Here is a 13,527-nt window from a genome sequence, read left to right as displayed (position 1 = left end):
TCAGAATGAAGAATTCACTAGAATTTAAATTACATTTATTCAGTATACAGAAAACTAGCCCATACTGGAAACAGGTAACATAGTAGTGGAGCACATTTTTATAACAAGCAGTGTCAAGAGAGAATGAATATACACACTACAGGAAAGCATTTTATTTTGATATAGTACACTGATACATATTCAATTTTAAGATGTTCAATTCTATAAAAACCCTGTCTAAATCTTGGGAAAAAAGTTTTAAAATTTTGGCTGTTAATATTAATGAGAAAGTGATGAGTTTTTGAGCAGTAATTATTAAAGTTGGGATGTGAGATAGGTTTACAATATTAAACTTACAATACAGTGTGTAAAACATTGAGATTATTTCAATAGGAAATGTATTAATATTAAAATTTACAAGCATAATATAGAAATCTACATTGAATGATATATGAATAACATTACAATATTCAAGAATAATAAGTGTAAAGTCCAAAAAAACTAAAACAATTCAAACAAACAAAAATAATAACTCGCTACTTGATAATCTCAAATCTGTTTATACATCCAAACTATTTCCTCTATGAAGGTAACTTTCTAAGATTTTAAGTACTCAGTACTTGAATTTTATTGATGTTATAAATAAGCGAAAAGCAAATGAATATACAATATGTTTATAACAAAACCTATAATACACATCATCTTACTAATTACAGCAATTAGTTCTTAATGAACATTAATTAATTAATCTGATTATCACAAAAAAAAAAAAAAAAAATCATTCCCACAGCCATAACCTATTCTAATTTATGTTTGTCAAAATTGAAACATGCTGTTTGACAAACTTAACTGAAGGACAGACTAAAATAAAATATTGCATTGAGATCTCTACTGAACAAAATACAATTCAAATAAGTTTTAGATTTAAAACATGCCATATGAAGTGATGTAACAAACATTGATTTACAAATGAAATTTAAATATATAATACTAGGGAGTTTAAAAGCTTCAAGTCAAATTTATAAAAAAAATTCACAATTCATTCTATTCTCTCTGTAGTCACACTTTCCAATTTTTTTTTTAATTTCAAATGTTTTCAAACAAATCCAGTTATTTCCCCTCGTTTCCAAAATAAACCTAGCCCAGCAATAATTTAGCAAACACATTACTGACTTTCAAAGTTATGAAAAAATTTAGGTGGTTAATATAAGGCAGAAAATAAATCCAGCAAAATGAACTTATTTATAAAAAAACTAGGTTTAACTGATACTTTAAGCACAGTGTGACATAATATAAAATATTATAAAGTATTTATTCTAACATTTACTGGGTCTTGGCCTTTTTCTTCAAAAATGGTACTTTTTCTTGAACTCTGTAATAAGAAAGACATTTGGTAATTTAAAACGCTGAAGAAATTTTTTTTACTCTACTCTTTACTTGATATGTAATATCTCATATGAATGGATACATATAATCAAAATTAATAGAGTTTTTACATCCTGCTTATCTATTCCAGATAAGGCTTATGAAGATAAATCATGCAGTGTCACATGAGGCAAATTTTGTCAGTAAAGCAGCATTATTGTAGTTTTTTATCATTTCCAATGTATCTTGATCTTGGTTTATAAGCAAGCTGTAACCAAAGCTCCAGGATTGTTTCTCAAAGGGAAGGAACATTAGCTGTTTTACATGGTACTAGTCAAATATAGATTGTTTTATTTCATATTGCAGAAATTTAAACACCAATATAGATTGATATTGTTATTTAATGGTAACTTACTGAGTCATGACTTTATTTATTTGAGTTGTTGCCATACCAACATAGTTATCAATCTGAACCTATAAAAGAGGGAAAAAAAATATAATTAAATCAAATATCAAACATGCATATGTACATAAATATCTGATATCTTAATGAAATATGTAGAATAAATTGAAGGGACAGATGGGCCATTTTTTTTGACCAATCATGCCTTAGTTTCAGAAACCGGATTTTTTTTTAGCTAAACCGATCAGTATTAGTGTTTACAGCTTTCAAATCCATGTGGGTCAAGAATTATCCATGTTTAAAGGTAAAAGAAGAGTTGTCTTTTCTTGAGACACTGCCATAAATAGAAAAGACAACTATAGAAATAGAATTCTAAAGAAACTCCTAGTTGTGATATTTTTGAAGGAATTTTCATATATTTCTAGTAGTTCTGAAGACTATGTACATATATTCAATACTCAAATCAACCCCCTAAAATGGCGCGCAAGTCCCTCTACCATTCTTCTGATCAAACTTATGGAGAATTTGAGCTCCGAACTGGATATTGACTAAGCAGTCAAAAATCAAGTCAACTGATTATTTGGAGAAATATTCATACCTTGTAAGTTTCGTAGACTTTAGGTAAGGTGAAAATAGCAACAACACCTGAAAAATATAAATAGGTATTTCAGATAATGGAAAATTGATTCAGAATTCAACAAAAAAGAAAATGATTAACTGCAAAGTGTCACAAGTAATCTTAATATATTGAATGCATGGTAAAATACTCATAGACAAAGCTATTTATTATGTATAAAACATTATCTTTTTCTGATGAAATGTGAATTCCTGATGTTATAATTCAAATAGCCTTACCTAAGATGATCAAAGTCATACCATTAAACCATGAACCAATATAAGTCAACAACCAGAGAAGAATTCCAAACTGTAAAAACAAATAATTCAAAATTTTTCAATAATCTGCAAGAAAACTTCTTTATTCTAAACATAAATTAATTATATGAGAAAATGTATTTTTAGCACACATATCATATTGAATTGAAATGAAAGACTTTTCATACATTTACGATGGTACCCTATTGTTTTTTTTTTTAAATGTAATTAAATATATTGACATTCTACTAATTCATCCTGAAATATAATGAAATATATTGGAACCAAGAACGTCCTCTTTGGTTTTAATATGTAATGAAAGACATCCTGATTTGTCTTGAAATGTAATTAAATATAATGACATCCTACTTGAAATGTAATGAAATATATTGACATATTACTGATTTGTCTTGAAATGTAATGAAATATGTTGACATATTACTGATTTGTCTTGAAATGTAATGAAATATATTGACATATTACTGATTTGTCTTGAAATGTAATGAAATATGTTGACATATTACTGATTTGTCTTGAAATGTAATGAAATATATTGACATATTACTGATTTGTCTTGAAATGTAATGAAATATATTGACATATTACTGATTTGTCTTGAAATGTAATGAAATATATTGACATATTACTGATTTGTCTTGAAATGTAATGAAATATATTGACATATTACTGATTTGTCTTGAAATGTACATACATTCAGGACTCAAATCAACCTCCAAAATTGCACATCTGTCCCTTTAATACTATGTAATATAATGATAATGATGAACAATTATCTGAAATGTTTTTGAAATGTAAGACATGGAAAATTTATTGATAGAAATGTAATGAAATGAGAGTTTTGGTGGGTACGCCTAACAACATAAACAATAATAATAAGGGAATGATTGCTAGTAATAAAAATAATGTATTTATTCTATAATAGAATCTATATATAATAAGATTAGAACTAGATTATACCTTGATACTATCAACTAAGTCTTCAATCAGAAATAATCGTCTCACTTCTTTAGCAGTACAATTAATATGACTTAAAATAGTCTCCACTGCTGGTTTAACTTTATCTTCTGGTAATTCTAAGTCAGCTTCAAGATACTGCCTGAAATATTTTCAAAAAAATAAATTTCATTGTTGACATCAGTAGATTCAAATATCACCATATACCCTACTGTTTCACCAAAAATATCTGAAAATTGATAATTAAACCTTTTTCAATATGATCAGTTTGCAGTAAGGATAAATTTGGATGGTATGATTTCTTTGCAACGGTCCCCACTCATAATAAATTTAGCAGTTTCAAAGATATTTTGCAGCTTCTTAATGCAGTACATTAGCTAAAGCTAATATTATTTAACCATTGCTAAATTAAACTCTTCTCAGATTATTTTTTACACTTAAAAACAAATTTGTTAGCAATAATAATACAGCTAATATACAGCTCCTTAATTTCAGTTAATTAGGTAAGTCGATTAAGAGTTTAAAGTATATCCCTAAAGAATCTATCACTATCAATATCATGATTCTAGCTAAGTCATTATTCTTATAATGTGTCTGGGTCATTTATACATGAATTACTTGAAGAAGAAGAAAATTCTATTGACTCAACAACTTATCTTCATGACTTGAATTAAGCTGTGAAACTGTTTGGTTGAAAACTTTATAAGTTTATTGGGGCAGGTCAAGGATAAAAACTGACAATTTTTTAAAGAAATTGTTCAAGGGAAGTGAATATTTCTAGAATAGTGTTAAGTCCAAATTGGGTTTAGGAGATAAACAAAATAATAGAGCCTATTCATTTAAAAATAACAAAATTTCAAACACCACTACAAATGGAAACAACAGATTCTAGTGAAGGTTCATGCAAGGTACTGATATTAAACGAAAATGAATATCATGTTCTAATAAATATTAGCAATATGGCAGTACAATGACCTTCACAACCTATTAGGTCAGAATTGAAAAGAAAAACTTCTACTGGATAGTTGCAGTAAACTAAATTTTTATTAATGTTCTACATTATACAGACTTGACTTGAGAGTGAGCTAATTGATTTTCTATTGAGGGTAATAGTGATAGAATTAGGTTTATTTATAGTTTCAGATCTCTACTGGCATTCCATTGATTATAGATAGAATACAGGTCTGGTTATATCACAATGTTAATTATATAATTATACTCCACTTCTTCTATTTATCATAATTATAACCCACCAGGTATGTTTCCTTTATTTAGCAAGCCTTTAAGTAAGGTTTCAGCTTTATTGAAAAAACTTTAAAAGTTAATCTTGCTACACTCTTTATATAATTTAGCTAATTAATCCTTTTTTTTTTTTTTTTAATAGGTTAAAACTTTTTATAAATTAAAAATCTTTCTCTTGTTTCTTTTTTGGAAACTAAATACTTAACTAAGTAAATATAACTTTGTTGATTGGTCTTCAGCTCTTTTGAGCAGTAAAAAGACATTTTCAAATGATGTTAGCTCCCTAAGGGAAAAGTGTAAGACCTGATAATGTCAACCAACTGACCTATTGATCATAACAATCACTATTTTATTAGCTAATTATAAGTTCATCATGAGACAATTCTTGGACAAACTGGTATTTTTCTCTCATACCTCATATACTATTAAGTATTAACCTTCTAATAACTTAATAAATGACTAGGGGACAAATATAAATATAAGAACATCCTAAACAGCAGGTAAACAAGGCATGGTAAACTGACATTTTCTCTATGGTTCATATTCAGAATGGGTGTAGCTACATTATATATTTTATCATCATTTAATCTCATTAAATTTAGAGAAATACTTATTAAGAATAGATTTATGAAGTATAATGTATTAATTTCACTCACTTGAAAGGATGTCCCTCATTGCTCTTCTGTACAGCTCCCATGATGTTTTTGTACACTCGGAAACTAAGTGTAACAGTAAGCAATGCCAATGACAGATAAGCTACAACGCTTAACACTGAGAAGAAGGCAAGAGACAGGAGTAGAAACATCATGCTACCAAACACCACTCCAGTTTTTCTTACATCTCTCCAGTAGATCAAATCCAAAACTGAAACAGAAAACAAACTTTCTTCAGAATATATAACAATTCCATTTTGTTTTTATCTATTTCAATAAGTAGTAAAATAATCATTCCTTAAATCTAATAGGTTAGTTGATCATGTTCATTATTTTAATCAATAAAAATATTTAGTGCATTTCTTAACAACCTAGTAACATAATAACAATTAACATCACACAAAATCTTCAACTTCAAATTTACAATAATAAAACATTTCAAAACTAACAAAATAATATTTTATCCCATTCAATTTAATACAATAAGCAAAAATGCTGATCATCTAGGTACTAGTATGCCATCAGGTTTTTTTTTGCAATTCATGCATTCATTAACTAACAAGATCAAAATTTCATTAGCATTCTGCCATCCATTGCCCAAAACCACCACAATGACATATTTAGATCAAATCTTAAATTCAATATCGAAAAATGAAAACTTATCCAAATGGGCCGAATAAATGTACACTAATGAAATATTGTAAAGCATTTGCATACAGACAATCAGGGTTGATTTTAGTCTATTATGTAGATTTTACATTCACAAACTATTTTAACAAATTAAACTACAGGATAGGATAGATATTGTAACATCAAATCCATGATAAAGCAAAGATCATATAATGAATGTTGGTCCTTTAGGGGTCAGGGGTCAATTTTCAAAAGAACATGATCTTTTATTCAAGTGTAAGTAGTCAGTGTTCATTTATGTAAGTATCAAAAGAAAAGGAAGCAATAAAAAATTATTCTACAAATATAACAGTGACAAGTTTTTGTAATTTTTTTTATTGTGAATTGTGTAACCTAGACAACCACTATAATTACTATAATGTAAGTTATGAGTCACTATCAACCACTGTACTGTAGTATTCTCATAGTAAACTTAACAGTATGCAGTGTTATTGTAGTGAAAACAGTAATACCATATAATTATCAATTAGGAACAGATGGACTAATATCTTCACCCATCATGTATTAATATTTTATTAATGGTAAAAATAATGTTCTAAATAGTAGGAGTTTCATGTCTTATCATTATTCAACTATGAAATAAACTACGATATCATGTGAACAAAGATTTGGCCATAACACTGACATAAGTCTTCTCTGTTCTGATTTGTCAAGGAACCGTGAATAGCCTGTAGCTCAAATGTTTTTTTTTGTCTCATGATCATAACTTATGTCAGTCATCCCAACATACATCTCAAAAGTCTACATATTCAGAAATTCAAAAGTTATTCAATTATGTATTTTTAGCCACCAATTTTCCAAAGGAATGGGAATCCATCTTTACAACCTTTGAATAAATTTGATTGTCCTGTTTTATAAAGATAAGTAAACCATACTAGCAAGTTTTCAATTGATGTATAAATATAAAGAGATAAGTTCAGAACAGTACAGAACAACTCATCATTCACTAATCAATTTAATCATACTTAAAAAACACATTCATACTAAAACAATCATAGTATAATGTTAAAGAATTTCTTAATGAACTATGTTTTTTAGAGTAAGCTATGCATAAAGTACTTGTACAGTGTAATAGCTGAACTATTTATAACAGATGATTTCTTAGTCTAAATAATGATGAAAATTTGTGAGAAAAGAAGAAACAACTTTTTTTTTACAAGGATAATGACTAAGATTTACCTGGATCTACCAGATGGTCCTTTGGAATTGATCTTTCCTGATTATCCATACCTATTTACATCTTGGTCGACTGGAATAATCAGGAAAACCAATCCATTATCACACAAATATGCATAATAAGCATCAATGTTAATAAACCAAATCAGGTCAAAACAATAGGCTTTTGGACATTCACAAGTTCATTTTGATTTATTTAAACTAGACAAGGGCAATTACTCAAAGACCTCACCAAAATAATAAAAGATAGCAAGTCCCTTCAATTTGAGATATATACTTTCTTCCAGATTCATTTGTATGAACGTAGCGAAGGCAAACAACATAGTTATATCCATATGATCCATGTTATAATATAATAGTGCTCATTGCCATACATTCTAATTGACTACTGATTAGAGTTACATATATAGTCTTTAATCAGAAACGCTGATAAGATTTACCATATCAATGTACATAGGTCAGATAATGATTGGGGCATGAGGTCTGTCATCATTATCATAATCCATACATGCTCTACAAGCAGGTTTCATGTAACTTAGATTTTCTGTTTTCACCATCTCCAGTCTGTACCTTAACCTGAAAGTTGTCTATTTCTAACAATAATTGGTAAATGTAAAGTATGAGAAAATAATTAATTGGTCATGTGTAATTAAGCTTATTTTTTTTTAACTTGCAATGGAAGTATATAATCAACTATTAAAGTGTGTAGTCATCAGAAATTGAATTCAAAGTAGGATTTTCTATCTTGATCGAAGCTGGTTTTCTACTGAGTTTTGTATAACCTCGTCCTAAGGCAATAAGCTAGAATTTTATAACACACATCATTTTTAAGTAATTTTTTTTTCAGGTGCAGATCAAAATAATATTTCTTATTAAAACAATCAAAAGTATATAATGGTTAAAAGGAATATTCTGAGTCTTGTGTTAGAATCAGAGCACACTCCTGCTATTCAGATTTGATATCTGTAAATAATGGCGTCGGATGATAACAACAAGCTGTTAACAGTTAGAAATTTGAACATATCTTCAGCTATATTTCTTCCTTTTCAATCAGTAGGATACACAAATACTTGACTTTTAGAGAAAGTTCATCAATATACTGATCAATTTGAAAGTGGATGGTATGTTTTGCCCGAAATGTCCTCCAACACAATCCCTTTTGTCATTGTATGATGTTCAGAGTAGCTATAATTATTTGAAGTAACAAGTGTCTCTAGGTATTTGGGTCAGTGGCTCAACTACCAAAAGGACTGGTTGAACCAAGTCAGCCCACCCTAACCCCTAAAAGGAGCCCCCATCCCCAGAAAAATTGTACAAATGGAGCGGAGACCCAACCCAATTAAGTCCACAGTCCCCTACCCATCTAGTTGAGCCACTGAGTTGGATAAACAGATAGGTTTGTGTCAACTCCTGTTTTGGCATGATTGATTTCTGCCATTCTACCATGACAAAGTGTGAATCAAGAACAGAAGATAAATATAGAATGATAGTCAATGATTCACAACAAGTCAAGGATTCAAACACATGAATAAGCAAAGTATCATGATGGCATGAAACAAATCAGATTTTTATCAGATTGGAAAAAACTACCCAGCCATTTGAGAGGTCAGGCTGGTATTAATCAGATGTCTACTATAATACTTAAGAATAGAATGTCGAATATTTCTATCATCTATCATCTATTTATAGTTATATCATTCTTTACAAAATATAACAGACACATTTAGCTCAGTAGATTTATATCTCTTGGCTGTTTGTATTCTAATTCTGACTTGAACCACTGATTCAATTACAATCATTAACCTTGTAGGAACTGTATTATCCTAAATCAGAATATAAATGACTAGTGACATTAATGGTATGAATTGAAACAGATAGCAGCAGACACAACAAATGGCAGGCCTTAACAGAATTATGGATTTCAATATTTTCTATTAAAAGATAAAGATTGCATACTAAACTTAAACATATGCATTGCTTTGCCTATACGACATGACCATAACAGACTGTGGTGTATAAACATCACAATGTCATGTGAGGTTTACAGGTCAAACAAGCATGATATGCTATGCACAAGTTTTCTATTGTCAGAGGGATCTTTAACGTGCACATCCTATTGTGATCTTGTACCAAATCTTGTATCCAAATATTAAGGTACGCAAGTAGTCATTTTGTTCTTTGAATCTCATAAAAGTATCTGGAGCAGAAGTAAACAATGATTATGTCATAGTACACAATGATTCCTGTCCATTGATTGGTTCGGGTAATTGGCAAGGTTTATTCAAAACAAACCCATGTATTATTATTAATTTTTTGTCCAGATATTTTATTAACATTTATTTTTAAACTGCTTCATAATTATCAGATATTTTTTGTAAGAATATTTACCATGCTAAGGAAGCATCTTTGGACATTTTTAGTTTTTATTTAATTCTGTGGTTGAAATTCCCACAAAAGGACTTTGAACAAGTTCGGAGAATGACATAATCAATGTTTACATCCGCTCCACATACTTTTATTTGAAAAAAATAATTAGGATATTTCGATAAAATACATGTTAAACTGTACAAGTGATTTTTTGTTGTTGAAAGAAATACTTTACAAGGCTGTCTGAATGTCAAATCATATAAAGAAAAGTTAGAATATCAAAGGAAAAATGAAAAAAAGAAAAAAAATCTCTGAGTAAAATAACAAAAAGAAAAGCATTTGGACTATGGGCGGCGCCATTTTGTTACATTGAATGTTCCTCCAGTGACTGCCCACTCTGACGCCTCAAGTGTAAACAGCATTTATCAAGTGGCACATGTGAAAGGGATCCGGCCCGATAGTAATGTAAACTGGGCTAAAGACCCAATCAACCCCGAAAATGGCCAACTTATCTCTTTATAGTCCTTGTCAATTTCATATTAAAAGATGAAAGAAGAAATAAAGATGAGTATCTTTAAGTTAAGTATTGTTTTTAACTGAGGTCAATGAACACATTCAGTAAGTACTAAATATATACATGTGGTAGGTCAACTAATACTTGTTATATATCTAATTGTGTAAACAACAATACACATGATATACCATCTTTACAATACTCATATATCATTACCGACTTCCTACAAGTATTATTGTTATAAACAGATTGGTATTTAGTCTAAATTTACCATCCTACACATTACTAATATCATAGTACAAATAGTCAATACACTGTGAACTCTAGTACTCAATACTGACATTACTGACATATGTAGCCACTTGAATACCTAGACAATAAATTATTAATCTCATACAATATGACATCAATCAGACATCAGGTGAAGTCAGCATGCTCAAATCATCTTCACAAGTCAAGTCTTCAAGAAATGGAGCGAAATGGGAGTTTTTGTACCTTAATGGTTGTTAGTTCCATCTAGTATTAATAGTAAATTTGTCCAGTAAACAGTATTTGAGATTTATAAACATATTGCAGAAGAAAACATCTGCAGATTTGAAGACTGGTGTGGAGTCCAGAATTAGGATGAAAGTTCAGCAATAATGTTGAGGAAACTAAAAGCATGATTGAAATTGCAAGCGATAAACAGTTGTCCTAAGGTAGAAGTTCTAAAAGGGAAGAGAGCAAGATATATGGTAGAGAGTGAATGGTGGATCTCAGGATTAAAATTTAGTAGCTTTGTGTCTGTACTTACAAACATTGTGATACCTTGAAGAGAGAGAAGTATTTACATGTGTAATGATTGATACCCTAGTGCTGAATGAATCGAATGAATGTACTGCCTATCTCTTCAGTCTAGACTTATTACATCAATGAATGATATAAGGTTTTACATTGACAGAGATGAGAGTTTTGTTTAATATCAAATTAAATGGTCAGGTGTTAAAGGGACAAATGCACTATTTTAGGAGGTTGATTTTGGTCTTAAAAATATGTAAATAGACTTCAGAAGTTTGCAAATCGCAAAACTCCTTCAGAAGTATCTCAAACTAGGAATTTTACTCACTATTTCTATATATGTCTTTTCTATATTACAATGCAGATAATTCTGGACACACATGGATTTGACAGTACAAATTTAGACCGTGAGCTGTGAACACTGTTACTGATTAAGAACTACATAAGAATCATTGGTTATAACCACGTTTTAAAATACAGTAGTTATTTTTTGCCTTTCTCAAACATGCTTGTCATATTATGGCGGTGCCAGCTCTAACACCATGAAGGTCCCTTACCACAAATTTTTTTTTACACAAAATTACATCATACATGCCAAATTTTAATCAAATGTTCATATTAATGACATGTTTTATGAAATGAACCAGGGATACCATATTGGATACAAACAGCTACTTCTGTTATGTAAAATAAATATATTTAGGCAATATCAATATTGTTAATAATAAGAAGAAAGTATGTATTGATATAAGAATAATGGCCACATGTACATGGGTAGTCAAACATATGGTACGTCAACCAACATATTATTATTCAATGTCAATCCCAACCTAACAAATCTCAACATTTTAAATTTCTAGCATATTTCTTTATCTTAAATAACCTGTTCTAAATATATTTTCACCTTTACTTTTGTTAGCATCAAAATTTATTTACTTCAGCTCACATGTAACATATTCATATAAACTTATTCATTTTACAACAATTGCATAGATCTAATTCAAACCCTTCAAAAAGATTGTCATATTTATTTTATAAAAATCTATATGACTACATCTCAACTTATTATATCACAGGCTGTTTGACATCATATTATAAAAGTTGAATTTTCAAAGAAAAGACCATATGGAAAATTAATACAACACACCTCTAGAAAGTAAAATTGTACAAAACTTTCTATTAAAAGTGAATTGTTGTCAATATTTTACATACCACATTGAAAAGGACTAGGGGGTCCCTCAGGTTCCTTTGGGGCATCATTAATTGTACTATCAGCCTTACGTCTATTGTTACCCATAGTTGTACGTGGCTCCTACTCTCTACAGAGTTGAATGAGAAAAGAAAGATAAGGACAAATTGAGCGAATATGGCCTCAGGTAGGTCAAGGGGCAAACTAGGACAAATATGACCTATCTATATATAGATTTAAATTCCCAGCTACAGCATGGTTTAATTGGAGTATTTAACAGGTGTAGTAGGTACAGTATATCTTTCATTATATATAAATTATGGGCATTGATATTAGATGATATATCCTATTTCCTTGTAAATTTGCTTTCAATTTCTCAATAATTTCACTAACTTGAAAACCTATTACATATATGCCCTATAACGCTTAATTGATACAAAAAAGTGAAATGGTGATTATCTTAAACCCTTTATTTTGCTAATGAACCCCATTTAGTGACCAGTGTGCAATAAGGGAATGCAGAACAGCAACATTAGCCAATAACATGCAAGAGACCTATCTGAATGACGAGATTCACAAAATAAATTACTGCCACACTGGATCAAACAGAACTCTTGTACAGTTGTCTCTTTCTGTTCCATATGAATTTGTCAAAAATCAAAAAATAGCCAACTATCAGCAAATATAAGCTTCAGATGCCATTCACAACAAAATTAAACAGGCAATTAAAAAAAAATACTAAACACAATATGATGAATTTCCAAATGCTATAATCAGAAATGCAACAAAAACTAAAAAAGACTAATTCAAATCAAAGCAAAATCAAGACACATGCCATCAATATCAACTTACTGAAAGAAAAATCAGCTTCAATTTCAGGAATAAAATCTGTTAAATGTAAACAAATGTGACAACAATTATGTTAAAGAGTAAAAAAATTAAAGAAAGTCATAGACGACAGAATTAAATTTCCATTGAGAAATTAAAAGAAAAGAGTAAAACAAATGAGAACACACTAACTGCAACATGCATTGAGTTAAATTTTCTGTAAATAACTATATATTATAATAAAAAAATAATATTTAATTACTTAATTAAAATGTCCTGTTCTAAATTGAAAGTAAAAAGGTATAGAGGATTCTTATGGCTATTATTCTTATCTACACTATTTCAATTTCTAGATCTAGAATATGCAATTTCCCAACACATCAATTTGAGAAGACATTACTCCCTGATCTATTCTTAGATTCTTTTATTATGCATGCTGTGATCAGTAAAATTCAGTTCTCTGTATCATTTTACAACAGAATTACAATCTTCCTAT

The 13,527-nt window shown here is 29.4% G+C and overlaps 1 protein-coding gene across 1 annotated transcript; it reads right to left on the bottom strand.

Moving 5' to 3' along the window:
• Positions 1-18: 18 nt before the first annotated feature.
• LOTGIDRAFT_230377 (hypothetical protein) lies at positions 19-7,700 on the bottom strand (the record flags this gene model as incomplete). The annotated part of the gene is made up of 7 exons (XM_009048098.1): positions 19-1,351; positions 1,760-1,818; positions 2,346-2,392; positions 2,603-2,672; positions 3,599-3,737; positions 5,494-5,701; positions 7,589-7,700. 7 exons carry the CDS (start codon positions 7,698-7,700, stop codon positions 1,303-1,305), a joined length of 684 nt encoding a protein of 227 aa, XP_009046346.1. The 3' UTR covers positions 19-1,302.
• Between the last annotated feature and the right edge of the window lie 5,827 nt (positions 7,701-13,527).

This window comes from Lottia gigantea (assembly GCF_000327385.1).
Source record: "Lottia gigantea unplaced genomic scaffold LOTGIsca_12, whole genome shotgun sequence".
NCBI classification, from domain to species: Eukaryota; Metazoa; Mollusca; class Gastropoda; family Lottiidae; genus Lottia; species Lottia gigantea.
Note: the sequence above shows the minus strand (reverse complement) of the source record. Positions and strands in the feature narration are given on the sequence as shown.